At 43.0% G+C, this 27,538-nt stretch overlaps 4 protein-coding genes across 9 annotated transcripts in view; 2 read left to right on the top strand and 2 right to left on the bottom strand.

Moving 5' to 3' along the window:
• Positions 1-27,538, bottom strand: part of LOC104935135 (V-set domain-containing T-cell activation inhibitor 1) — a 592,626-nt gene that overhangs the window by 80,632 nt on the left and 484,456 nt on the right. The gene's annotated exons all lie outside the window — the stretch shown is intronic.
• LOC104937826 (acidic leucine-rich nuclear phosphoprotein 32 family member B) lies at positions 829-6,321 on the top strand. Its single transcript, XM_010754139.3, has 7 exons — positions 829-997; positions 3,553-3,702; positions 3,921-4,043; positions 4,177-4,363; positions 4,447-4,544; positions 4,693-4,762; positions 4,875-6,321. Exons 1-7 carry the CDS (start codon positions 944-946, stop codon positions 4,949-4,951), a joined length of 759 nt encoding a protein of 252 aa, XP_010752441.1. The 5' UTR covers positions 829-943; the 3' UTR covers positions 4,952-6,321.
• On the bottom strand, positions 5,371-12,793 carry coro2ab (coronin 2Ab). Of its 5 annotated transcripts, none has more exons than XM_027287582.1 (15): positions 12,678-12,793; positions 12,099-12,371; positions 10,630-10,830; positions 10,177-10,293; positions 9,923-10,072; positions 9,455-9,655; positions 9,257-9,373; positions 9,050-9,154; positions 8,821-8,917; positions 8,464-8,579; positions 8,294-8,384; positions 8,062-8,213; positions 7,569-7,741; positions 7,404-7,472; positions 5,371-7,239 (listed from the first exon to the last, which is right to left on the bottom strand). In XM_027287582.1, the coding sequence occupies exons 2-14, from the start codon at positions 12,111-12,113 to the stop codon at positions 7,427-7,429; spliced, it is 1,581 nt and encodes a 526-aa protein (XP_027143383.1). In that variant the 5' UTR covers positions 12,114-12,371; positions 12,678-12,793; the 3' UTR covers positions 5,371-7,239; positions 7,404-7,426. The 5 variants fall into 5 exon arrangements, with proteins under 5 accessions (XP_027143383.1, XP_027143380.1, XP_027143382.1 ...); XM_027287579.1 differs by having other exon boundaries at positions 7,574-7,741; XM_027287581.1 differs by having other exon boundaries at positions 7,574-7,741; positions 12,253-12,371.
• Positions 16,813-23,722, top strand: LOC104938098 (endonuclease domain-containing 1 protein). Of its 2 annotated transcripts, XR_003463706.1 has the most exons (4): positions 16,813-16,963; positions 18,496-18,834; positions 19,067-19,746; positions 23,562-23,722. XR_003463706.1 is itself a non-coding variant. In XM_027287627.1 (3 exons), exons 2-3 carry the CDS (start codon positions 18,505-18,507, stop codon positions 19,652-19,654), a joined length of 918 nt encoding a protein of 305 aa, XP_027143428.1. In that variant the 5' UTR covers positions 16,813-16,963; positions 18,496-18,504; the 3' UTR covers positions 19,655-20,168. The 2 variants fall into 2 exon arrangements, 1 of the variants encoding a protein (XP_027143428.1); XM_027287627.1 differs by lacking the exon at positions 23,562-23,722 and having other exon boundaries at positions 19,067-20,168.

Raw genomic sequence — 27,538 nt, 5'->3', positions numbered from 1 at the left:
TTGTATGTTTTATTGTTGTTACCGTGTTGCTGAAACGCGCGAACGTCGTCCTGACAGTGACCGTTATTGAACGCAGCCATTAACCGTTAACTGTAATGAGACAAAATGGCCGCCGGCGTCGCTGTGGAGTTTTCCCTCCTTTTACAAGCCAAACGTCTGACGCGTTCACGTCCTCGGCAAAAACTCGGATTTTATAACTCCTCCCATTTTCGCGCGAAAATGTTATTTTATTATTTATTTTTAATAAAGAAAATTGTTTATTTGTTCTTGAACTGTAACTTGTTTGTATGATCTGTTGTAGGCACATCAGTCAACTGGCGTCCTGACGTGACAGAGATCTTAAATTTAAATAAAAACAAAAACAAAAAAGTACGATCATTAAATGGACTCCATCTTTAATAATTGTGATAACTGTATTCGTGGCGCTGATTCTTTAATTCGATTTAAATCATGTGTTAAATCTGTGCTCTGTGGAGATATTCTGAAGGCAGTTAAACGCGACAAACGGCTTGACCCACTTTTTTCTCACACGACACGTGAACGCCTCACTCGTGGTGTCAAGTTCGACAAGGACCGGAAGTAGAACAGTCTGCCTTCAAAATAAATGTATATATTTATATATATATGAAGTGAAGTTTTTGGGGCACTTTATAGACATAAACGTGTCGAAATGTGTGTGTGTTTAATATATTGTCAAACCGTGGCTGCACGTACGCAGTTTAGTGTGAGGAAAATGTCTAACGCGTTTCCGGCGGCGGGAGGATTTTTATTTTGAAAGTCTCACCCGGAAGTCTTGCGTTTTGTACCGCAGCTAGCTTCACGCAGGTCCCGCGTGTTGATACTGAAGAAGAAGCGGGTCGAGGAGCAGAAACAAGTTTTTCACCCCGCGGAGACTCGAACCGAGCGAAAAAAAACGACACGAACGAACGAAGCCGGAGCGAACATGGACATGAAGAAGAGGGTCTCCTTAGAGCTGAGGCACCGGTCGCCGACAGAGGTGAGCTATAACCCGGGTTTGCGGTGTTGACCGGCCGGAGGAGGAGAAGGAGGAGGTGGCGAGCACATGGCAGGGTGCCTGCAGCTCCTAACACCCGAAAAACGTGCGTGTTCACCGGACTTCGTTCGCAAAGCCTGGAGCACGCTTTGCTTTCGTTTAACCCCTCTCCTCGGGCTGTTAGCGCGGGTTAAACGGCCAAACAACCCGCGTTAACTCCTCACTAAACTCTTATTTAACCTAAAGTTGTCTGCACGTTGTTTTTTTTTGCGTGATAGTGCCGCCCCGCACACTTACAAACACGCACATCCGTGTGTTGGTGGTGTTGGGGCCTGGCTAATATCTGGAGTTATTTCGAAGTTATAAAAACGGTTTATAACTATCAAACAAACAGGCACGCGTGTTTTATAAACGCTTAAAACGCGTTATTATGTTGCGTCGATGCGGTTTAACTCGGGTTAAAGTTAAATATTCGTTAAACGAGACGTTAGCTGGAGGAAAAAATGACTCGTCACGACACTTTTTTATCGTTAAATAGTCGCTTGTTAAGCAGGAAATGCGTCACCGTTTCTCGGTTTAAACGTCGTCAAACCGATTAAATATCAACATTAATTAACAAACGCGACCCGTGTTTTTTAATTCGTTTAATTTAAGTCCGGTTTATGCGTTAAAATAAATAAATTAACCCGATATCGTCGACCGCTCCAGAGATTAGTCGGAGCCCGAGCTAAGGGCGCGTAGCCAGCGGCGTGCTAACACGCTAGCGTGCTAATGTGGCTACATTCGCCTCCTCTTCTCCTCCTTTTCTCCTCCTCCGAGCCCGGAGGCACGCAGCTATAACCCGGGTCACCTGCACCTCCTTCAGGGGGTGATGTTCGATGTATATAAAGGTAAAGAGAGCAGCTTTGGAGGAGTCACGGCGTCACATGTGTGGGGGGCAGTTTATAAACAGAAAGCTTCGGCCGGGACCAGTTCCAATATGAAGCAGAGCACATGAGCAGCCTGGTTTTTATGGTTTATCAAAATAATATCACAACAGCTCTGTCGGAGGTGAATTTCAAGATAAAACTGAATTGGTTTCAGCCTCTCAGGCGATATGTTGTGAAAGGAAAATGAGCCTAATTATCTCCAGGTTGTTTACAAGAGTTTAAATAAATAACAAACACCGAAATGAAAAATTTCGACCGAAACCGAATAAAAATTAAATGCTTGGCCGAATAGCGAAACCGAATATGAAATGCAGTTGTTAATTTTTTTTTACTATTGCATAAATAGCATAGAATAAATTTGTAGACATGTTTTTTCAAAGAAAGTAAATGTTTATTTAATATCCTTAAAATATTCCAGTAGAATTTCCAGTTAGTATAATTATTATTTCATTTATACTGTTAGAAAGCCTGTGTTGGTTTAATCACTGTTAATTTGTTCTTGAAAGAAATACTATTTAGTTTTATGTTTCTGGTGAATTTCCATTTTTCCCACGTTCACGAACGCATCATAGTCATTCCGACGGTCATTGAACGCACCTCGCGTGTGAGACGCCGTAGTTTAGAGAGAAGTTTATAGCTCCGCTAAAGAGCAGTGTGTGATGTATGATGCATTTCTTACTGTGTTTTTCCTTTATCCTGCATCGTGGGTTTATTGTGTGTGAATGAGAAAAGAATCAGCAACCGTGGCCAGATCACCGCGCACGTTGTTTTGTTGCATCAATTGCGTCACGACACTATTCGGCCGAATACTTTCGGTTGCCGAATATTTGGTGCATCCCTAATAACCACCCGTAGTTTTTCCACTTTGAATTTAAAGTAAACAGTTTTTATTTAAATGCACAAAAATAAAAGGAGGATATAAAAAATGGGACGTGGCATCCAACACATCGATCAAACAAGTCATCTGTAAAGTTACCCACCTGTCAGTCAAAGTGTCCACGCTCTTAACCCTGCATAACTTTAAGCCTTAATATAATGTGAACAGGTGAGTTGTATATAAATTCACCCTCAGTACAGTTGTCATGAACGGGGAAATTAGCTACAGAGACCAAAACTGTTTTTTGTACCAGGCTGTAAACATGTTTATTTCTGCTGTGAAGTTGGACATTTGGACATGGGGACTTATGGAGACTGACTCACTTCTGGAGCCAGCCTCAAGTGGACAAGAAGTGGAACTGCAGATTCCCCCAAAAAAAGCAATAAGAAGACTTACAGGCTTGCCTGTACACCACGTTCAACAGTGAAGTTGATTGACGTGTCCGGGTATTCGGTGGAGAAAGAGAGTCGAGGTTTCAAGACACACTTCGGTCGCAGACGGAGCTGCTTTCGTCGCGACGTGTTGGAGTAAAAGTTTGAAAGTTAAGAGGGAAACACCGTGACTTTGATCTGCAGTCTCAGAGCTCGTCGGGGTGAATAACTGAATTAGTCATAGTAACGTCGCAGTCGTCACATCAAGAAATGAAAGTCATTCTGAAACTGATCCGTCGCCGGGCTTCGTGTGTCGATTTAAAAACTGTGACCTGATTATGTCAGACTCTTTAACTCTTCCTTCCTTCCTGCCTCCCTCAGGTCCAGGAGCTGGTCCTGGACAACTGTCGCTCGAGTGAAGGGAAGATCGAAGGAATCACAGGAGAGTTCTCGAACCTGGAGCTGCTCAGCCTCATCAACGTCGGCCTGACCAGCGTAGCAGACATCCCCAAACTGGACAAACTCAAAAAGGTACGGAGTCAGATTGGAGACTTGAGCTTCGCTGCTTCGATCTCCTCTTCGACGTGTATGATAGTGAGGTTTTGATGATTTTTCACACAGAACAAGCAAAATAAACGCACATAATTTCACTATTCTGACGTTTCGAGGCTGAAACAATCATGAACAAATGTTGCAGCTTTAGTCACAAAACTAAACACTTGAAAAACATTTGTTTCGTCTCTCTGCAGTTGGAGTTGAGCGACAACAGGATATCAGGAGGTCTGGAGGTGTTGGCAGAGCGGCTGGTGAACCTAACGCACCTCAACCTCAGCGGGAATAAGATCAAAGACATCAGCACCCTGGAGCCGCTGGTGGGTTGGAGGAGACCTCAAGTTTAATATCATCTTCAGAGATTTAATGTGTTGACGTATGCTTAGTTCCAGTAAGGACACGCTGTGTTTTTCAGGTAATGAATGTTCTCCACGTCTGTCTTTGCTCCTCCAGAAAAAGTTGCCCCAGCTGAAGAGTCTCGACCTATTTAACTGCGAGGTGACCAACCTGGCTGACTACAGGGAGCCCATCTTCAAGCTCCTCCCGCAGCTCACCTACCTGGACGGCTACGACATCGACGACTGCGAGGCGTCCGACTCTGACGGAGAGGGAGACGGCGTCGAGGACGAGGACGAAGAAGGTAAACATTATTATAGATATCCAAGTATACTTATGAAAGAACAAAAGGTTTGTACATTTCTCACCTTCGTTCCTGTTCTTCAGAGGGTGAGTCGGAGGACTTTGAGGAAGAAGAAGAGGAGGACGAGGAGGACGTAGTGGCTGAAGATGACGACGATGACGAAGACAGTGGAGATGACGAGGTGAGTGAATAAACAAAATCAGTTCTTGGACACAGAAGGGTCTAAATGATTCTTTGCCCTTTTATGTTTTTTGCCTTTTTAAAAGCCGCACATGTTCCTAATGTACCCACGTAAAATGGTTTGAAGTGTTGCATTGTTCTCTCTGCAGGACGGAGAGGTGAACGGAGACGTGGACAGTGAGGACGACGACGAGGATGAGGAAGACGAGGATGATGATGGTCAGTAACGTAACTTGAACATTCGGCTTTTTGTCATTCGTCACTGCAGTTCAAAATCAAGGAGAGAGATCCTGCTTTTCACACGGGACGTAATCATTTTGTTTCTCCGCAGACGAGGACTCGTCTCCGGCCAAAGGAGAGAAGAGGAAGAGGGACCCTGAAGACGAGGATGATGAAGATGATGATTAAGGATTCACAAGGACCCCCGCACACCCCCTCTGACCTCTCGCCCGTTGACCCCAATACCCCCCACCCTACAGCTAAATGCTGCCCCATCCCCCACCAACGCTCGCCCTCCTGACTCCTCCTCCCCCCAACTCGGTCAACTCCTCCTGGGCTCTGTTCCATTTCTGAAGCTGGTCTCCTTCCCACCAGGTCCTCCTCCTCAGCTCCTCTCCTGCAGACCTTCGGCAACTTCGATTAGTTCCTAAACTTCACATTTATGTCACCAAATATTTGCATTTCATTTCGTCGTGTTTTTGTTTTTCTCTCGTTTGGCGGCACAGTCGGGTAAACTCAGGAATAAGTCACGAAACTCTTTAGAACTCCAACGAACGGTAATTTTCATTGTCGATTCAAGCTGCCGATTATCATCCGGATTCATCGTATTTTTATTTTCTCAAGCCAGGAAACTTAAAATGATTCCTCAGAGCAGACGCTGACATCCTCAATCGTAAAAACAGCAGAAATCCTCACGTTTTAGAAGCTGGAGCAGAAAATGTTTCAGATTTTTGTGCTGTAAATGATTCATTTACTACATTTACTGCTCTGTCAATCTGTCAGTCAATGAATCGGCGGGTCGATCACCTCGTCGCTCACTGAATAGAAAACACGGAGGGACGTTAAACAGCAAGAAGTGCCTCCAACATTTAATTTCACAGAATCCACTTTGACTGAGTTGATTTTGGTGTTAGAATATTCAGGATATTGGGAAATCCAAGAGAAGTTTTATGTCTCAGGAAAAAATAAAACTTGTGACAGACTCCGTTAAGCAGCAGTAAATGCATCGCCGGACACGAGGCGCTTAAAGATTTTACACAAGTCCGTTTTGTTTTCTGAAGGAACTCGAATTAACTTCGACTTCCTCCAGATGACTTATTTTGCAAACAAAATTTTTCTCCACCAAGACGAAAAACTGGTCATATCAACTAAATTTGCTTTTTTTTTTTTTTTTTTTTTGCAATATTTTTGAACAACCACGTAACAATTATTTCATGAACTCACAAAGACGACGCGTACATTTTGAGGGAACGCCTAAATTTAGGTCGTGTCTGTGGAAGGAGACTCAACGGGAGCCTCGTGGGAGGCGACGCCATTTTCAGGATTATTGCAAAAAAAAAAAAAAAATTCCCATCATTCCTTTCTTCCCCAACGCCCCGCTCCCACCCCGCCACTCTGGGACTGAACCAGCAGCTATGATGTCATCATCACACTCCCAAACAGGCTCTGTGATGTCATCGACGGACAGTCAAACCTACCCACCAACCTTTCCCCCCTCGAGGCCGAGCGCGCTCAGGGCAAACTGTGTTCTCTCTTTTTTGCCAACAGAGCTTTTTTTTTTTAAAAAAAATATTTTTTCAGAGAAATTGTTTTTGTTTAATTTTGTATGGTTGTCTGGGGACATGCTCTCTCTCTTTCTCTCTCTCTCTCTCTCTTTCTGCCTCTTTTCATTTCTCTTCCTGCTCCATAGAGAGATCCAGTTGATCCTTCACATTACACTGACTAGTCGAGGTTGTGTTTCCTTTTATTTTTTTTTTTACTTTCTGTAAGTTAAAGGAAAAACAAAACAAAAAAAAAAGACACACAAAAAGGACTTTGTAAATAAAATCTTAACATTTTGCTCCTGGCGTCTCCTCTCTCGCCTTTTGTCTCCGTGATAAATTACGTTTCCAGTGTTGACGGAACTGAACTAATTACTAACGTGAAAGGTAACTAACTGCACTTGGGTACAATTTTGAGGAGCTGGTTGCCAAAATTTTCCGGAGTTTGTGACAACCCATTTAATTCACCTATTTAACGGAGCACCTCAAGCTGACAGGAAGCCAGACACCGAAGCAGCAAAGAGAATCTGGTGGATTTTCAAAATAAAACACCCCGTGCAAACTGCCGGTTGTAAATACAGACAAAAGAAAATCAAATGTAGCATATTTAGAAGAACATGAACTAGTAAAATATGACTCTGGTGGGATAAACGCTTCTGAAACGCTTCCGTTGGGTCACAGCCATGTCGTGATGGAGACGTGCCCGGTGGGGTTTCAGGGTTAGTTAACAACACTTGGTAGGTAACCAAGAGTGTTTACATAAACTCCAAAACAACATACAGGTGTCACTGATCTTTGCTTTATTGGTTGGTGCTGTCGAGACATTTGATTGTTTCAGAGTTAAAACAGAGTGAGATCTGACTGGTTGGATCAGAAGGTCGCCCTCATGTTGTTTCTGGTGTTTTTGATCTCCAGCTCGAGCTGAGTGATCCGCACCTGGACAACAGAAACATTCAGTCATTGTAAACCCCCCAAATGTCTTTTGGACTTTATAGAGCCTAACGATGCAATTATTGACACCGCAGTGGTGGTGTTTTTTTTTTTTTTATAGGGGATAATTTTTTAGATGGCTGACTGTGTGATTGTGTTTGGATACTAACATCTTTGTGGTTGAGTTGTTCTCTCAGGCCTCTAATCTCGTCTTGCTGTCTGTAAAATGCTTGCAGGAGCTGAAATTTAAAAAAAAGAAGAGGATATGAAGATGAGAAAGCGGCCAAAGCGTCTGCACACAAAAAACAAAGCGTTTCCGCGAACGCAATTCGCACCTCACCTCGCTTTCTGTCGTAGGTGGTGGTCTCTCTGCTGGTTCGCAGCAGTGTGGGGTGCAGCAGTACGTCCACAGTGGGATCTGGGTCTCGTCCGGCTGCCACCCCGACAGATCACTCACCTCTCTGGGGTATTTGGCGTCCTGGTAGGCCAGCTGCTCCTCAAGGAAGGCCTCAAGAGAGATGAACAGCAACAACACTGACCCAGAATGAACTAGGAACCACTTTGAGTATACTGTGCAGAAGGGCAGCTGGTAGAGGAAACATCTGTCTCACTGGCCGTTACATTCTGACAGTAGTTGACAGTTGCTTTATAAAGAGAAGGTGAAGATGCTGAACCTTGCACCTTGTATTTTACACGTGAACATTACCCTCAAAGTTCAGTTTCTAACTTTGACCTTGTTTTTCAGTGACTTTTAGTCGTTGAGAGCTTCTTGCTGTTGGACGAGTGAGTAATATTCAAGTCATGCTAGGTAACCATACAGTGTTCTACCTCTTCCATAAAGTCCAGGTCTCTCCTGGTCACTGCACCAACAGCCTGGAACCTCAGGGAGCTCAGCTGCCTCACTAACCCCTTCTCAGCAGGGGTCTCTGGGTAAGGGTTGGCTACTCGAGTACCGGGCTTCAGAGACATCAATACAGGGTCTAATGTTGATGAGATACACGTGATAAGAGGCAAGTATTGGTCAACCATTTTGCTTCAAAGGCACTAACGCGTCACTGACCCCTGTTTATCCCCAACAGCCACTCCTGAGCCGTCATGGCTGCCTGGTTTCCAGCCGTCATTGGATAGAGATCCTCTTGGAAAATACCTGACTAGGAGGACAGGGGGAAAAAAAGGATTTTGATTATCTTGATCATCAGTATAAAGAATGATAAGACTCATCATCCTAACCTCTTTTCGAGGTACGATCATTGACAGTGGTTCCACCAGGTCTTTGATGGCAATCAGACGATAAAAACGGAAAACTTCACAGGTGTTCACATCCAGGCCACGCTTTGGCATCACCCCTGAAGTGAGGTCAGAGGTCAAAGTACAAGTACAGGTAGGTAAAGTTAGTCTTTTTCCAGAAGTGTTGGTATAGCTAGCTACAGAAATCATTCTAAGTAGCCTATGGAAGCTAAACTTTGTCTAGATTTGGTTTATTAATGGCCTAGTGTAGGTGTGCATTTCTTAAGTTTGTCTTCAGAGTACAACGTTTCTAATTCACAAGAATTCAACTGAATTTAAGTGTTGGGACTTCAAACGTACCGAGTCCTTTCTGTGGCAACAGGGACCTGTGCTCCGTCAGGAAGTTGATGTAAGGTTTCTCAGTGCTCAACTCGTAGTACCGGATGTTCCCGTCACCCTAAAGCACATAAATGTGACCCATAAACTCTTAAATGTTGGTTCTGTGTAAAGCTGATGAAGGTATAACACCAAACAAATTGTCTGAGAGTTTTCTGGGAGGACATGCTATATAATGTATGTGTTGTATGACCTTTCCAGCCAAGTAGAGCATGTGTGTGTCAGGGTCGTAGAACGGAAAAAGAACTCCTGCAGACCCGTCCAAATCTTCTTCATACAGAGGCTCCGATAAATCGTCCTGCACACAAACACACACAGACGGTAATAATAATAATATCTAGGTAATCTAGTAACTTATCAAACGTTCAATTTGACGTATAAGTTTGTGCGTCAGTCTTACAGGGTCCCAGAGGACGATCTGTCTGTGGTTCCATGGTGAGCTGCCAGTAGAAAGAAGCATCTTCAACCCTCCGATGTATAAAACTTTACTGGCCCTGTGGGACTTACTGCTGGACACCTGCAGGAACATTGGCAACATTGTTACAAACGTTTAATTTTCGCCTGTTTTCACAAGGACACGCAGACAAAACGAACAAACCTGTAAAATCTTTCCTGTCCGCGGGTCCAGAACTCGAACCCGTCTGTCTTTGGATGTGACCGCCAGCCTGCTGCCATCATTGTTGAAGCTGACAGACAGCAGCAGTGTATCCGACGGGTAGCGGTGGTAGATGGGCATCAGGACCACCCTGACAGGGCATCTGAGCACTGCACCTACTTGGGACACATCCCAGAGGAGGACCTGGGGTAAAAAAGAGACCAGCAGTAGTAGTAGTCCAGATTGTAGTTGTTAGCAAGAACATTGCTTAGAGGATAGGTATAGTTTCTTGCCCCAACCTAACCCTAAATCTGGCATGCCTGGTTGCCAAACTTGATAAACGACAGGCCAGAAGTGGCCAAATTCTGGCTACCAACAGTGAACCAATGTTAGCCAGAGAGCTGCTAACTAGAACTGAAATATATGAAAAAATAGCTGGAAATATCTTGGACTGACGCCGCTGCCACTGACCTTGTAGTCGTAGGCGGAGCTCAGCAGCAGGTTCTCTGCTGTTGGATGCCACTCAATGAGTGCCACCCTCCTGGAGTGACCAATCAGTGTCTTCCTGGCCTTTGTGAGGTTCTGTTGGACTCCACATACCGGGATGTCCCAGATCTTCACCTGTGTACATGCGCACAAAGCGTCACTGACGCAATTCATTCCTGAAACCATCTACAGAATGTCCTGGTGTCCACAAAGATAAATGTAAACATGATGCCGCTTACAGTGCAGTCTTCTGAGCACGAGGCGATGCAGTGATCGTTGAACGGGTTCCACTTCACATCCAGGACCCTCCCACTGTGACCGCACACCCTCGGGTGCTGAGGGTCCACCCTGCCGGTCTATGAGGGCAAAAACAAGAAATGATCATTCACACTAGATTTGGTCTCTTTATGGCTGAGCATAGCTATGGATAGTTGTGGTTTGTCTTCAGCATGTAGTATTGGTTTAACTTGTTTATTTTCTGTTTCTGTACTCCTTGTATGTTTTGTGTGTAAATGAACTAAAGCTGTCAGATGATTAAGCAAAGAGAAAACAAGTCACTACAACAAGGTGAGAGTCTTTAACCACCAGAGGGCAGCAATCATTTTTACTACTTGTATTCATGATTTTGTCTTTCTGTGTCATGTCTAATCTTTTACTGTGTTCAACAGGATGACAGAGTTCAAACTACACACATGATGGACGGGCAGCACCAAAAAGGACCCGCCACCGGCGCACTCGGTCACCACGGCGATGAAGCAGGGATTGGCTGAGCAGTAGTGGTTGTCGTGGACGCTGTGTGTGATTGGCACCCCGTCGTAGCTGTGCTCCTTGGTGGACGGCTTCCCGTAGACGTGGCGAAACTTCGAGCAGCGGAAAGACGAACGCCACGACATCTGGAGGAGGTATTCAAGGTTTATTGGCAGTTTATCATGAATAAAATATCAACGGACAATCTGTACAGAAAAAAAGAAATGATGAAGACGAGACGGGTGGAAAATGTGTGGCAGGCCTACGTCATCTCGCAATAGTGTTGTGGAACTTCAGCAGCTGCATTATCTGGTCTAATCAATAATGCAATCAGCCGTCATTATTGGCTTTCATAATCTTATCAATAATAAATCAATTTCTTTAATAACTTCTTAATCATTCAACCACACACACACGCGCACACACACACACACTGACTGTCCAGAACAGTTTGCTTGTGTTATTAAAGATTCATAAATTACATCCACACTTCTTGTTGTTACAAATTCCTCCTGACCTTTGACCTTTAAGGTGGCTACAAAAGATCATCTTACTGTGGAGAAAGGTGGGAAGAGAAGCGGAGGAACGACAGTTACAATGGTTCTTCTGACAAGAGTGGTTTAAAAACACACACGAGGATCAAGCGTTCACTGCATACTGCTGTTTCAAACTGAACAACCACTGTCAGTAATCAATACACAACCATTAATCAATAGTTGGTTACCTAATGTTTCTGTAGCGTTGACAGAAGGTTCCAAAATCAACATATTAGAAATTTGAAGTAAACTAAAGCTCCCTGTGCTGTCCCTTTAAGAAATATGACATTTTAACAATCCTTACGTGTCCGTAAAAACACATCACTCTAGAAACACAAGATACATTTGCTGTAGCGGCTGTTAGCTAATGTTAGCTCGGTTTGTTATGTTAGCCGGACTGTGAGGGCTGTTAGTGTTGGTACCACAGGCGTTTTGGACCACCGGAAAGGAGTTTTTTTTAGGCACGGGGGGGAATTTGCTGTGTCGGTGTCATGCCAGAACCGGAGCCGGTCAAGTGTTAGTAATGTAACCGGGCTCAGCAGCCTCTATGGACATAATGGCAGAGGAAAAGAGAGCGAAGAGGACGTTGAAGGAGGAAGCTAAGAAGAGAAAAGGAGAGAGTGAGCCAGCAAGAAGCCGCCGGACAAGAGTAAATGTGGGACTGACTTTTAGTGGTTGGTGAGAGCTTGGTGAAATAAAAGTCTGAAAGACAGACGCCGAGCTGGGCTGACTGCTGCTGGACTAGTCAGTGATATAAACCAGTTCGTCCAAATCTCATCCCATGTCTCTGACTTTATATTTTATGATGTATTTACTGATAAAAGCATCAAATTCCTCTAAAAACTTCCCGCAATATGAATAAAAGGATCTTTTCTTACCTCAGACAGAGTCATGTAGAATCAACCATCTGCTGTTGCTGTTAATAATACTTTCTGTTATTATTATAATCACTACCACTACTGTTATAACTGTAATACTACCACGAACAGTACTGTTCAATATGCTGGCTGATGGTAAAAGTGTCCTGCTGACATCTGACTGCAGTTCACTTCTGATCCATGACGTCTTGCCTCTCCTTCCACGTTAGCCGAGCTGGTTATGCACGGCTGCACGCACACAAACACCCCTCCACATCTCCACATCCGATACTACTGTTACACACACACACACACACACACACACACACACACACAGAAGCAATGCCCAACTCCAATTAACATTCATTATTATAAATCTGTTGTACTTGGTGATGTAGCGACTAAAACTCTGGAAACCTGATCATCTGCGGTTGATGCTTTGGCAGTGTGGAAAATAACTACGTACTTTTATTCAAGTAGTGTGCATAAATGTGAAGTGTGCAACATTTAGGAGGCTCTATTTGCAGAATATAATCATCATAACTATGTTTCATTAGTGTATAATCACCTTAAAAGTAAGAATCCTTGTGGTTTTGTTACCTTTGAATCAACAGACACATCTGATTAGGATCCCCTTGGCTTTGGAAGTGTTTTGGGCACATCCAACTGGATTGAGACCCCGGGACAGACACACAACTCACTGGAGGGACTACAGAGCCCATCCAGCCTGGGAACGCCTCAGGATCCTCCAGGAGGAGCTGGAATGTGGAACAGGAAGTAATGATGGAATGTTCTGGTTCTGGTTGATGATGTCATAATGAGAACAGAGTCTGTGTTCACCTGCAGTGTTTGTCATCTCACACATTTACCATCAGATCTGCTGAACACAGGTAAGAAAACTGAGCCTGGCTGACACTGAACAAATATAGTTATAGACAAAAACAAAAATTTTAATTAATATTCTGATTTACAGAAAATATATCTGTTTTTTTCCTTTAACTCTTGTATTCTTATAAAAAAAGGGCCTTAAGTAATTTCTTGAAGCTTTAAACCATAGGAATTACTTCTAATTTACCATTTTTACCATTTTATTATTCCCTTAAATAACTATATTTTTGTACATTTACAGGATCTGTACTAGATGTTTTATAGAAGCTAGAGAATAAATGCGTGCCAAAAGTGATTGACATACTTATATCTAATAAAAGGGTAATTCACAACAATTAAACCAAATAAGTTTTGCAAATGACAATTCTTCTCCATGGTTGTTCTGCAGGCCAATGGCATTGTTGGGAAATGGCTGCGGTAATGCCAAGGAGGCTCCCGTGAAGCCAGGCCAACTGAAACAGGATCTGAGACAAATCACTTTAATGGTGAGGAGACCCATGAATTCAGATCATATTCATTCATTTACAACAGGTCAGTTCCTGAGGCCAGAAAATCCAAATTCAGGCAAATGTCGAAGTTTTCCAAGCGGAAGAAACCAGTGGCCATTAGAGGAACTGTATAAACCTTTACCAGTTTCAACAGTTGTCATAAGTGTGTCTAGAAATTAGCCCACTTATTATTATTACAGCTATTTTTCCATGTTTGTGCTTGTCATCTGTAGAAGACCAGCCAACACTTAACTGCCTCTTTCGGACAACACTCATCTGACAATAATCCTTCGGTTACCACGCAAGGGTGAGAAAACTGTCTAAAATTAGAGGTAGAGAGAACCAGAGCTAAGGCTATTGCTAATCATCTCAATAAGTAACTGATTACAATTACAAGTGTCTCAATTAATCTTCAAGTCAATGTCATTTTTCAAAGGTGGAGTTATAGTTGTACCTAAGCTCCAATTAGAGTCTGACCTTCTCTATTTTGACTATTTGAACTTAATACTTTGGTGTCTGTGCCGTAGTTGGCTGTGGGATTGGCAGGATTGGTGTAAAGTTGTGCTTTCGATTAAAACAAAATGTGACTAAATGCAAAGTGAACAGACTTGGTGGATAAAGTATGACGTACATGAAATGCGGTATATAAACTCAAATTTCCAGTGGTGACAAAAACAGCACCATCAGCTGTTTATCTCATACTGGACAAAAACGCACATGAACTTTCCTTTTCTTTTGCAAGTTTTCTTAACATTCGCTCTTACGTTTTAAAAGAAACTTGACTGCTGTGATAGGAAAGTTAGTTGTGGATTGTAAAATAGACAATATAATAATGATGGCCCAATGAAACTTTTGGTGCTTTGATAGAAGGACATCTTGTTAACTCACTTAATCTTATTGTTTGAGTAAGTCCATAAAAGTTTTTAACTCTGGTAGCGCCATTGTCATGATTATCACCATCATTTTCTTTAGATGCTCTAACATCCTGCCAGGGACCTATCCAGAGAACTCACTAATATTCCGTGAGGCTCTGAGGCTGGGCCTCCCTCACCACCTGGTCCTCAAGAATGTCCTGCAAAGGATTAAAACCCATGGCAATAATTATGTTGACATGAAGGAGCTGGTCTCAGACCTGTTTACACCAAAAGACAGGTCCTGCTCCATGGAGAACCAGGAGGTTCCCATGGAAACAAACCAATTGGAGGACGTGTTGATGATGAATACCCCAGTGGTGAAGAAGGCTTTGCGATTGGGTGTGCCTCCTCACCTCATAAAGCCAAAGGTTCGCGCCAAGATCTTATCCAACAAAGTCGGCTACAGTGACGTCAGTGAGCTTCTCACAGATCTGAATGTGAAGCTGAGGAAACCCACAATTTAATGAATAAAGTTTCCCTATTGATGCATTCTCTGGTGAAGAATAACACAAGCAGTTTTTATTGTCTTTAGTGCGCTTTAGTTAACTGTGTGACATTCCTGTACACCTTGATGGGCTGTTAGAATCAACCTGACATGCCTTAGTAGTCTTCATCTTCATCTTCTCCCGCTTATCCATAGTCGGGGTCGCGGGGGCAGCAGCTTCAGCAGGGAGGCCCAGACTTCCCTCTCCCCGGCCACTTCGTACAGCTCTCCCAGGGGGACCCCATGGTGTTCCCAGGCCAGCCGAGAGACATAGTCCCTCTAGCGTGTCCTGGGTCTTCCCCGGGGCCGCCTCCCGGAGGGACGTGCCCGCAACATCTCACTAGGGAGACGTCCAGGAAGCATCCTCACGAGATGCCCGAGCCACCTTAACTGGTTCCTCTCGATGCGGAGGAGCAGCGGTTCTACTCTGAGCTCCTCGCGGATGGCCGAGCTTCTCACCCTATCTCTAAGGGAGAGCCCAGCCACCCTGCGAAGGAAGCTCATCTCGACCGCTTGTATTTGCGATCTCGTTCTTTCGGTCACTACCCAAAGCTTGTGACCATAGGTGAGGGTAGGAACGTAGATTGACTGGTAAATCGAGAGCTTCGCCTTTTGACTCAGCTCCTTCTTCGCCACGACGGACCGGTGCAGAGTTCGCATCACTGCAGAAGCCGCACCGATCCGCCTTGGTAGTGATAATTTTAAAAGCATCTGTCTAGATTAAAGTTTTGTGCAGTTCATTTAATGAATGAATGGTTGTAGGGACTGTTGTTAATGGTGGACTGGTAGTAGTTTGCCGTTCAGTAGTTGTAGGAAGGGTCGATGGTTTCGTGGCAGTGGTAGTTGGGGGACGAGCTGTTGTTTCTCTAGTTGCAGGTATAGTGGTGCTCAACTGTCCAATAGAAGGTGGAGTTTAACAGTATAGTTTAGTTGGTCTCTGAGTTCTGTGTCACTATAAATCTTCATTTTTCATTGTTTTATATCCCATAAAAATGAGACAGATGGAAGAGTTGAAATCGTTACAGATCGCTGTACCAGCTGGTAACAAAATCCATCCAACAAAATAATAAACATCAGTAAGAAGAAGAAGTGTTAGATTAGCTCCATGTTGTTACATTTTTCTTGGAAATTCAATTCTTGTGAAAACCACTTCAAAAGAGAAGTTCATGAAGTGTTTCACCAGAGTTTTATCGTTTTATCTCTGCCTTATCATTTCTGTTGCATCAGTTTTGTGATAAACACATTGCTCTTGATGCCAAATCATCACTGAAGGCCGTTTGTCTTGTATTTTATACTGAGCCAACAAACTGATCAAGCAGCACTAGCATGAAGTATTATAATGTAAAAAACAAGTCACGGTTTATTGTGAACTGATAAATATTTGATTTGGATGATACAACCCCAATTCCAAAAAAGTTGAGACGCTGTGTCAATTTAAAAAAGTCAAAACAAAGTGAAATGTGAATTTTCATATTTTAGAAATGTCTTAAATGGACTTGTGAGAATAAAGAGATCTTAGTCAAGTCACTGTGACTGAAGAGTCTCACTTCATAAGGAGTTTACAAATACAGGTAGAATACACTTAAGTGGATCAGACAAGTTGTACAGATGGACTGACAGAGACAGAGTACGCTATAAATGAAAAAAAGAATGGCTGTAAAACAGATCGTGCTACTTCTCCTTTTGGTCATTGCGCTGGGTGTGAAAAGCTCGATGGGTGTTTTCAGTTTTGTGGGTTTGCAGCATGTCTCAGCAATACTGAGAAAGCAACATCTTGTTCTGTTTATTTTGAACTGTTTCATCAGTTATCATTTGATCTCTGCAGCATCATTTCTGCTGTGTGAGCTACGTGAGAAAAACATTTCTTTAGCGCGTTATGTGACGTGTCTGAGTTTCTTCACTTACTTCGAACTAAAAAAGAGGAAATGTGGTTCATTAAGAGTAATCTATTACTTGAAGTTGGCACATCCTCCACCGTCACAACCTGCTGGATGTTCAGTATAAGTAAGACGTCCTTCACAAGCTTGTTTCACAGTCGAGGAAGTCCTTCTGCCCTCCACTGCTCCAGAAACACGAAGACACCGTTGACTTTTGGACGACCTGTCACAGCTCGTAAGTCCTGTCTTCAGTTTATACTTTAATTTGTATTCAATGTTACAATGTATATTATTGTGTTATTGATGACTTAAACGCTCTAAATACAAAGTTGTGGCTTTATTTTCTGAGTTTGGATCCATTGTTAATGATTTTAAATGAAATATTGAACAGGTGCTCTGGGTCCTTTAGCATCAATGACAGCTTGCAGTGTTTTCTGATAGTTCTGCATGAGGCCATTTATTTTCTCAGGTCACAAAGATGCCCATTCTTCTTGGCCAAAAGCTTCTAGGTCCTGTAAATGTTTGGGTTGTCTTGCATGAACTGCACGTTTGAGATCTCCCCAAAGTGGCTCAGTGGTGTTGAGGTTGGGAGACGGTTGTGTTTAGATCGTTGTCATGTTGGAAAGTCCAAGTGCGTCCCATGCGTAGCTTTCAGGCTGATGAATTCAAATTGTGTAAAAGGTTTTGTCTTCAGTTTATACTTTAATTTGTATTAATGTTACAATGTATATTATTGTGTTATTGATGACTTAAACGCTCTAAATACAAAGTTGTGGCTTTATTTTCTGAGTTTGGATCCATTGTTAATGATTTTAAATGAAATATTGAACAGGTGCTCTGGGTCCTCCTGAGCTCTAAGCTGTATTTATCTTTGAAATCATCTCCAATATTTACCGTGTTTCACCACGTTTCTGCTCATGGAGCTTTTGATGTCGGGCAGAATTAAATGTTATCTCCATAGATCCACGTGGTTTGGTTGCTTTCGTAGCTGAAGCACGCTGAGTTTGCATCAGATTAATTTCATATCTGCCAACATGTGCAGTGTGCAGGATCACGCTGACAAAACACAAACTTTCTGGACTAGAAGGCAAATTTCAAAAAGTTTATAGTCATTTTATGCACTCTGTCTTTTTTCCATTTGATATTGAAACTTCAGTGAGTTCTTATTGGCAGAGGCAGATTTTACATTTTAGAAGTTTCATTTCATAGAATAAGAAAATTCAGATTATGGATTAAATGATCTGATGTGAAGCTAAAGAAGAGCTACAGACATCGTCTGTTTCTTGACAGCTTCATTTCTGACACGTTGGATTATTTATTCGTCCTTCATTTAACGAGAAAGGTCCCATTGACATCAAATATCTCCTCTGCCAGGACAGACAGCAAAAACAGAATGAAAAAGTTTCATATGAACCAACAGACAGGGACAAAAGACATCACAAAAATGTGCCACTGTCCCTGGTACAAGTGGTAGTTTGTTAGTTTATTCAGATCCCCATGGGATGACAACAACATCTGTGTTGTATCACAGTGTAGAGCTGGTTCTGTATTACAAGTATGACGGAGAAATGTCCGACTCAGTCCAATATAACCCTGTTTGACTGGTTTCTATACTTCTTTTCATCTTTCCATGTTACCAAGGATAATGGATCATTTATTCAACAACTTTTCTGCTGTGGTTCAAACTGAAGGAAACAAACTACATGTGGAGCTGCAGCCTAACTTAGCTGTAATGTTTGGTTGTTCTTCTTCTCTCTAATGATACAGTGTTTGACGATGACGTCTCTGAAGACAAAGAATATCTGCTTCCTCGCTGCCTTCCTCTTCCTCGCCATCGTTCCCACACTGGCTAAAGTGGTGCAGTCGGCGTCAGAGTGTAACCAGTTTGTCCGTCAGGGAACTCCAGCAAACATCCCAGGCGTCTTGAAGGACGGGAAAATCCAGGACCAGAACAGATACAAAGTCATTTGCCAGACTTATGCGAATAAGCCATGGTATCTGACAGTCTACGACACTGCTAAAAAGATTCCAGTGTTTTCTGCTTACAAGTACAGTGGCAAAAAAGCGGGGGGAAGACCGACAAAAGACTGGAAGATAGAGCCACAGGTGAGTTTTTCTGTCTCTATAATAATAATCATCATACTGCACACCACTGCCTACCAGTGATACATCCATGTTATATCAGCAGGACTACCCTTTCAAATTAACATATATCAGGCAGTGAGCCTTTCTGTGCAGCTGTTTCTAAATGCTGTTACTTCATTAAAAAACATTTTACTGCACATGACTTCATGTCTACTCTGCCAGCATCACTAACTCAGCCTTTAACTTTTTACAGCTTGAGGACAGCGCTGCCTCGAAGGACATGATGATGGAAGAACGAGGCAAGACCTACACCAAGCAGGCCGTGAATGCTGATTATGATAGCATCAAAACAGACTATAACAGGGGCCATTTATTTCCAGTCAGTCACACAGGGTACAAGAATGAGCAAATTTCAACCTTCACTTTGACCAATGCTGTTCCACAAATAATTTCATTCAATGACAAAAGCTGGGCCTATATGGAGAAATGCATCCAATACATTATGTTCTACTACATCAACCAAAGAAAAATGGAATGCTTTGTGGTAGTTGGTGCAAAACCCGGGAACAACAACAGACCCATCAACAGCATTAATATTCCCTCCGTGATGTGGTCAGCTTTCTACTGCAGTGACACAGAGAGGTCGATAGCAGGTGCTCACTGGGGCGACAATGTGAAAATACAGAGTAAAACCCTCCTCGTTATGGAGACTTTGGAAGAACTCAAAGAAAAACAGGGCAATGAGGCATTTCCTGGCACAAATCCTGAAGCATTTGATATTGATGATATTAAGGATCCTAAAGTAAAACAAAACGTGCGTAATAACTGCCGTTTCCAATAAGCAGCTCTGCTCCTCCCTCTGTAACATGTAGTCCTGCAGCATCTACATATAGTCCACATTTGCCTCTGGCTTTAGCACATCTGTGAGCACAGATGTTTCTTTGGGTTTCTCCCTGTGTGAGGAAACCTTTGTGAAAAATTGCTAGAATCAAAAGATCAATCTGTGATTCTACAGCTCTGCTTGAGATTGAATGAAACTTTGAAAATCAGCAGCTAACATGCACGTCTACATGAAATAAACTAATCAAGATAACGCATCGCTTGAATTAAAGAATGATTCAGTACAGACTGAAGCTCCTGAAAATTGTTCTGTCACAAGTTGTTGAAGCTTCAGGCTGAGCTGTTTGTTCATATTTGACTGTACTATACTTTTTGTGTCATTTCATTTGTTCCAATGATCGGACAGCGGCTGAGGAAAAGTGTCCTTTACATGGCTTCAGATGGAAGACACCAGGTCAATGTACATGATTTGTAACATGTGGATGAAATAAAGAGCACAAGAGCCTGACTGGAAACATTGTGTGTGAAGTGGTGATTTTATCTTGACAGTCAATGAATCACACGTCCATCCATCAGACTTCTTGTAGAGAAGACAACATACATAATATTATCTCAGAGACAGAAATCAGTTTGTGCTGAACCACATCAGACTTCATGAATGACAGCAGAACACTGTGGTCCTGTTCTTAGCTTGAAATTCAAGGTAGTTGTACTTTTCTTAGAGTATTTCCAAATGATGCAACTTTATACTTCGACTGCGACTTCATCTCAGAGGCAAATATTCAACTTTTTACTCCACTACATTAATGTGACAGCTCAGATTCTTTTTGAAAACAAAAACACGTATAATTAATGACATGTAATCCTCTTTTCAAAAAGGTGAAGTAAACTTGTTGTTTTGTGACTGTCACTCTCCAGGCTGCATAGGAAATATACTCAAACTAGAAATATTACTGCTACACGATCCAGTAGTGGTGTTTGTGGTGATGATGGCAGCAGTGTTGATATCAGTAACAGTTTGGGCTTCAACCAGCAGGTGGAGATGCTGTACTGTAAATACATACACTGATCAACCATGACATTATGACCACCTGTCTAAAGGTGTGTAGGTCCCCTCTGATCCATGGAGGCATGAATGAACTGCACTACACCTCTGAAGGTGTGACACTTATGTAATGATTTGATAATTAGCACTAAACACGAACCACAGCTGGGGCTGATGGGAAAGTGAGTTTTGTATTGATAAACTCACATTTTGACCAGAAGATGGCGCCGCATGAAGAGTTAGGTCATCACAAAACTTCTTCAAGTTCATCCTGCATTACAACCACATGAGCACCAGGTGGCGCTGTGGACAAGTGTCCAATAGAAGGTGGAGTTGAACAGTATTTAGCGTGTCTCTGTACCTGCAGCACAGCGTGCTGTACAGTCACCTGTCCATGAGATGGCGCTGTGGTTAACTAATATAGTGAGAGCTTTATTGTGGTTTGTATTGTAAAGTCTGATTTCTAAATGGGACCCTTTAAGACTGAGACAGTTCACTGAAGAACTAGACTGTAAATGTAGTTAGAGGTCAAGTATCAAGTTTATTTGATTTCTAACCCACAGCTGCTCTATTAACCCTTTATGTGTCACATTAGTGCAGCTGTATTCTGCACACTGAACTGTTCTGTCTTGGTTTATGTTCAATTAAAAGGCTTTAGTTGGTCTCTGAGTTCTGTGTTACTATAAATCTTCATTTTTTCAAAGACTTACCTAGTTTCTTATTTGCTTAAAAGCATGCTGCAAGTTAGTATAAACATTGATGCATGTGACCACATCTCATGAGTAATTTGATACTTTGCTCAAACGTTAAGGTGATCCTGTATTCAAATCCTGCAATCTAACAAACACACACAGCATGATAAACGACTGCTCGTACCTTTTCAGGTGATGATTCAGTCGTGACGGTAAAGCTCTGCAAACAGACACTGTTTGCTCAAGCTGCTGCAGATACTGTAAAAATGTTAATTCCTGTTTGGGGACAAATAGGATTTTTGGGAAAACAGTGTACTTGTGAACTTGCTTGATGTTTTTCTTCTTAACAGTTTCTGACTGCGGCATTTTGTGTTCAAATGCTCAACGAGACCTGACGAGTTTTGTTGAGATGACATACATTGCTACACACGGCCCCGTAGTATATAATCATATTAAGGCTGTAAGTTATGCTCTCAAGTCTTTCAGTCTGTCATCATACATATATATTTATGGTTGTTTTTTTAGTATTCTACATCAGAACTGAAACTGCAGTGTTAGCATCATTTGTTATTTGATCACAATAGAATAATTGTTTAATCATATGTGCATAAATTAATCAACCAGTGACTCATTTCGGGGGAAACCCCTGAGAGTGGTAGAACTTGTTTTATTTGTTTGCTTTGGACAAGGTGCAGCTCATCTTGTTCATCATCTGAGTGTCACTGGAGATCAGGTGAGCCACAGATGCAAATACAGTAGATGCATGTGTATATATATAAGTCTCACTTAGCTGTAATGTTTGGTTGTTCTTCTTCTCTCTAATGATACAGTGTTTGACGATGACGTCTCTGAAGACAAAGAATATCTGCTTCCTCGCTGCCTTCCTCTTCCTCACCATCGTTCCCACACTGGCTAGAGTGGTGAATGAAGTGAAGGACTGTAAACAGTTTCTCTATCAGGGAATTCCACCAGAAATCCCAGGCGTCTTGGTGGGGGGGAACATCCAGGACCAGAACACATACAAAGTCATCTGCCAGACTTATAAAGATGAGCCAAGGTTTCTGACAGTCTACGACACCAAGAACAAAATTCCAGTGTTTTCTGCTTACGAGTACAAAGGGTCAATGGGAGACAGATCCGGTATCACCTGGAAGATAGAGCCACAGGTGAGTTTGTCTGTCTCTGTCTCTGTCTCATACGTTAGTAGAGTGGCAGACACAGTTTGTCCACTCCAAGTTTATCTTTAACTGTAAAATGCTGGTTTTATCTTTTATCCACAAGTTTAAATGATCCTTATTAAAAATGTTCACACAACAACAAACAGCCGATCAGATGATCTTCTGATTTGAACTCAGTTATCAACATTGGTATCAGTTCCATGAACACACATCACTGTGTGCTGTATGGACTGACAGTCAGAAGGACAGAGTTCATATAATGCTGCATGCAGGTTGCTGTTCTACTGAATCACTGACTCCTCTCCTCTCCTCTCTTTAACTCTTACAGCTTGAGAATCTCCAGGAGGTCAACATGAGGCCCAAAGGCCGCACCACCTGCAACAACCAGGCCGTGAATGCTGATTACAAAGAACAGAATATGTATGACAAGGGCCATTTATTTCCAGCCAATCACGCATCACACCAGGACGAGCTAGACTCGACCTTCACCCTGACCAACGCCGTTCCACAGGTGGACAGCTTTAACAGGGGAAGATGGAGTCAGATGGAGTACTGCATGAAATGTATTGTGGACTACTTCATCAATGCGCACCAAATGAAATGCTTTGTGGTAGTTGGAGCAATACCCGGTAACACCAATCTCAATAACAGGGTTAATATCCCCAAAGTGATGTGGTCAGCTTTCTACTGCACCAATGGAGACTCAGGTGCTTACTGGGACTTCAATGTTAAACGTGACCCTGCTGTTCCTATGACTAGGTTCACTCTGAAACAACTCAAACTCGCTCTGGGAATTAACCCGTTTCCCTAAATCATTTGTTATTGGAGATGTTGATGAATCTAATGTAACTAGGCTTTAATTACATTAGATTCACGCGTGTGCTGACTGCTGAATCCAATAAGCTCTGCTCCTCCCTCTGTAACATGTAGTCCTGCAGCATCTACATATAGTCCACATCTGCCTCTGGCTTTAGCACATCTGTGTGAGCACAGATGTTTCTTTGGGTTTCTCCCTGTGTGAGGAAACCTTTGTGAAAAATTGCTAGAATCAAAAGATCAATCTGTGATTCTACAGCTCTGCTTGAGATTGAATGAAACTTTGAAAATCAGCAGCTAACGTGCACGTCTACATGAAATAAAACTAATCAAGATAACGCATCGCTTGAATTAAAGAATGATTCAGTACAGACTGAAGCTCCTGAAAATTGTTCTGTCACAAGTTGTTGAAGCTTCAGGCTGAGCTGTTTGTTCATATTTGACTGTACTATACTTTTTGTGTCATTTCATTTGTTCCAATGATCGGACAGCGGCTGAGGAAAAGTGTCCTTTCCATGGCTTCAGATGGAAGACACCAGGTCAATGTGCATGATTTGTAACATGTGGATGAAATAAAGAGCACAGGAGCCTGACTGGAAACATTGTGTTGAGCTCAATGAATCACACGTCCATCCATCAGACTTCTTGTAGAGAAGACAACATACATAATATTATCTCAGAGACAGAAATCAGTTTGTGCTGAACCACATCAGACTTCATGAATGACAACAGAACACTGTGGTCCTGTTCTTAGCTTGAAATTCAAGGTAGTTGTACTTTTCTTAGAGTATTTCCAAATGTATGTAATATACTGTGTAGATATTGCGGTGTGTGGAGTTTTGTCCCATGTAAATACAGGTGTGGGATCACCGGGCTCTGATTGGTCCCCAGCTGAGGGGGTGTGGTCCCATCCTCCACTTACCGCCAATCGGAGGGGCCCAACTGCCGCGTACCGGTCATTTAAACTGGGAGCTGGTTTTGTTTAGTGCGTGTGAGCTCGCCTCGTTGATGGAAGATTGTGAATGTTAACTGTGGTTAACTTGTTTCTCATTTGATCACTGGGACTGGGCAGAGTTTAGTTTCTATATATCACTGAGTCCACGTAGAAGATTCCTGTTGGATTCTTTAGTTCAGGCTGTTTCTGACGTGTTCAGTCATGAAGTTTGAAATCAGACAGTGAGGATTTTCTTTCTCGGTTTGTTGAACTTAGACAAGATAGACTCTGTTTAAAGAGAGTTCTCTTTCTGTTTTATGTCTTTGTTTTGAACTTTGTTCCCTTACTGAAGACGCTCACCTGGCTCACCTGTGGAAAAAGGGGGCACTAGGACCTGTTTCCCTTAGTTACCGCCCACAAGCTTCTGATTGGCTGTGCCGTCTCTTGTGTGATTGGCCGTCCCCGCTGTCACTCCATCAGGTTGCAGCTCACCTGTCTGCTGGTTGCCCAGGTGTCCCTGTTCACCTGCCTCTGTAAACTGGGCGTTTGTTCTGCCTGGGTCACGTCAGCTGCGAGGATTGTAACATCAGAGCAGGTTTCATTTCCATGGACGTTTGAGTCGGTGTCCATGTGTGTGTGTGTGGACATAAGAGACTTGTTTACAAGTCCAAGTCTCTGCCAGTGATGAAGACAGCATGTGTCTGCAGCTCTGCATGAGTTGGTCATGTGACCCTCCTGTGCCTCACACTGACCCTGGTTCACTTTTCACCGACATCACAAATCTGATTTTCTTCCATATCAGTGCCTCAACATGACAGTGGTGGTTCTCTGTCACACTCACTTCAAATAAACCGGACTACTTCCACTGAACTCTGGACTTTGGATTCAGTCTGTCCCACCTGTGATGTTCCTGCAGTTTGACCTGCCCACCACTGGGTGCCGCTATGTGAATGAGCTCTGTTTACCACATGTTCCCAAGATAAGTGGAACATTGGTGGTACTGAGCTGGAGTGAAGGTGACTAACGAGGTGAAACCCAGAATTGGGTGATAATGTTTTGCTCCATGCTTTCCAAGCAGTCAGAGCAAAAAAGGGAACAGTCAAGTTAAAAGCAGCAACAGAAGGTGTGTGTGTGTGTGTAGGTGTGTGTGTGTGTGTGTGTCTGTGTGTGTCTGTGTGTGTGTGTGTGTGCTTGTATTGCTATCACTATGGGGACATCAATCTGTTTACACAGTCACGCCGTGGGGACCTCTGACACCGTGGGGACCAAAAACCGGGTCCCCACAAGGTAATGCCTCTTAAATGACTGCAGGAGCTGTTCTGAAGGTGCCTGTGAAGTTTTTTGCTTTGGCTCATAAATGATGTTTTTTCATCACGACACACTCACACTGATTTCTCAGTATCGCCCCCTAATTATCCCCATGTAGTACTGCACTCAGTTGTCCTCACACACTCATCTTCCAAATATGGTAAGTACCGCCCCCTTCTGAGTCCCCATTAAGAATGTTAAGAACATTCATAGTGTTATGGTAAGTACCGCCCCTTCCGAGTCCCCATTAAGAATGTCAAGAACATTCATAGTGTTAAGGTAACAATGTAACAATTGATGAGGTTTATATATATATATATACTACCTTCTTGTATATATATTATATATATATATATTATATATATCTATATAGATATTAGATATATACTTATTACATATATATATATTATTATTATAATTATATATATATATATATATATAATCCATATATATATATATCTACAGAGAGAGAGAGAGAGGAGAGAGAGAGGAACCTGCATTATGGGAAATTATAATCAATTACACACAACCATAATAATTATTCTGATAGCTGGAGGAAGGAGAGAATCTATTGGACCTTTATGAAGTGCTTGCAGCGCTCCCTAGAAAGGAGAGAGTTGTCATTGGTGCAACTTTAATGGACCATGTTGGTGCGCAAACGAGTGATGAGGAGGTGAGGTGTGGAGGTTTGGTATCCGGAGAGGAACGCAGAAGGACAGATGGTGGTTGATTTTGCAAAAAGGATGGAAATGGCTTGTAGTGAATACTTTCTTCAGAAGAGGCAGGACATCAGGGTGACCTATAAGAGTGGAGGTAGGAGCAAACAGGTACTGTGACTACATCTTGTGTAGACGGTGTAATCTGAAGGAGATCAGTGACTGCAAAGTAGTGGTAGGTGAAAGTGTAGCCAGACAGCATAGGATGGTGGTGTGTAAGATGACGCTGGTGAGAGGAAGATGAGAGGGCAAAGCAGAGCAGAGGATGAAATGGTACAAGCGATGAAAAACGGAAGTGTTTTGCATGACTTTGGAAGGAGTTGAGACAGGCTCAACTCCTGAAAAAGAAGAGTGTTGCATGACTTTTAGGAAAGGAGTTGAGACAGGCTCTGGGTGGTCAGGAGGTGCTTCCAAACGCTGGACAACTACAGCTAATGTGATCAGTGGAGCAGCGGAGGTAGGAGTGTACTCTTGGTGTGTCATCTGGAAGAAAATAGATAAGGAGACTTGGTGGTGGAATGAGAGGGAAGGAGTGTGTAGGACGGAGAAAGAGGTTAGCTAAGAAGTAGTGGGACACTGAGAGGGCTGATGAGAGTAGACGGAGTACAGGAGGGCAGATGAGCATAGAGTGAGAGTTGAAGTGGCAAGGCCAAACAAGGAGCTTACGAGACTTGTATGCTGCTGTTGACAGTAAGAGGGAGGGGACTGATCTTATACAGGTGGCAAGGCAGAGAAGACAGAGAGTGGGAAGGACGTGCAGCACTCTAGGTGTTAAGGATAGGGATTGAGTGTCTGACAGGTGCCCGTAGTGTTATGGGAGGAGATGGAAAGAGTACTTTGAAGAGTTGATGAATGGGAAATGAGAGAGAGCAGAGCAGAGGTGTGACTGTTGTGGACCAGGAGTAGCAAAGATTGTGAGATGAAGGGGGAGGGCATTGAAGAGGATGAAGGTGGAAGGCCACTCGGCCCTGATGTTCACCTGTGGAGGTATGGATTGCTCTGAGAAGATGGCAGTCATTTTTTGCTTGGTGTTCCCCAGGCTCTTCGCCGTGCGCAGCTGCTCGCGGACTGGAGGCTTCCGTTGCTGGTTGCCCCTTTTTCCGCACCCGGGCGTTGTCGCTTGTGGCCCCCGCGGCCTCCCGCTTTGTCTCGGCCCTCCCCTGCCGTTCTGGGCCCGCGTCGTTGCCGCTCGGGCC

This window comes from Larimichthys crocea, chromosome XIV, assembly GCF_000972845.2.
Source record: "Larimichthys crocea isolate SSNF chromosome XIV, L_crocea_2.0, whole genome shotgun sequence".
Lineage (NCBI taxonomy): Eukaryota > Metazoa > Chordata > Actinopteri > Sciaenidae > Larimichthys > Larimichthys crocea.
This window is presented reverse-complemented; position numbering and strand designations above follow the sequence as displayed.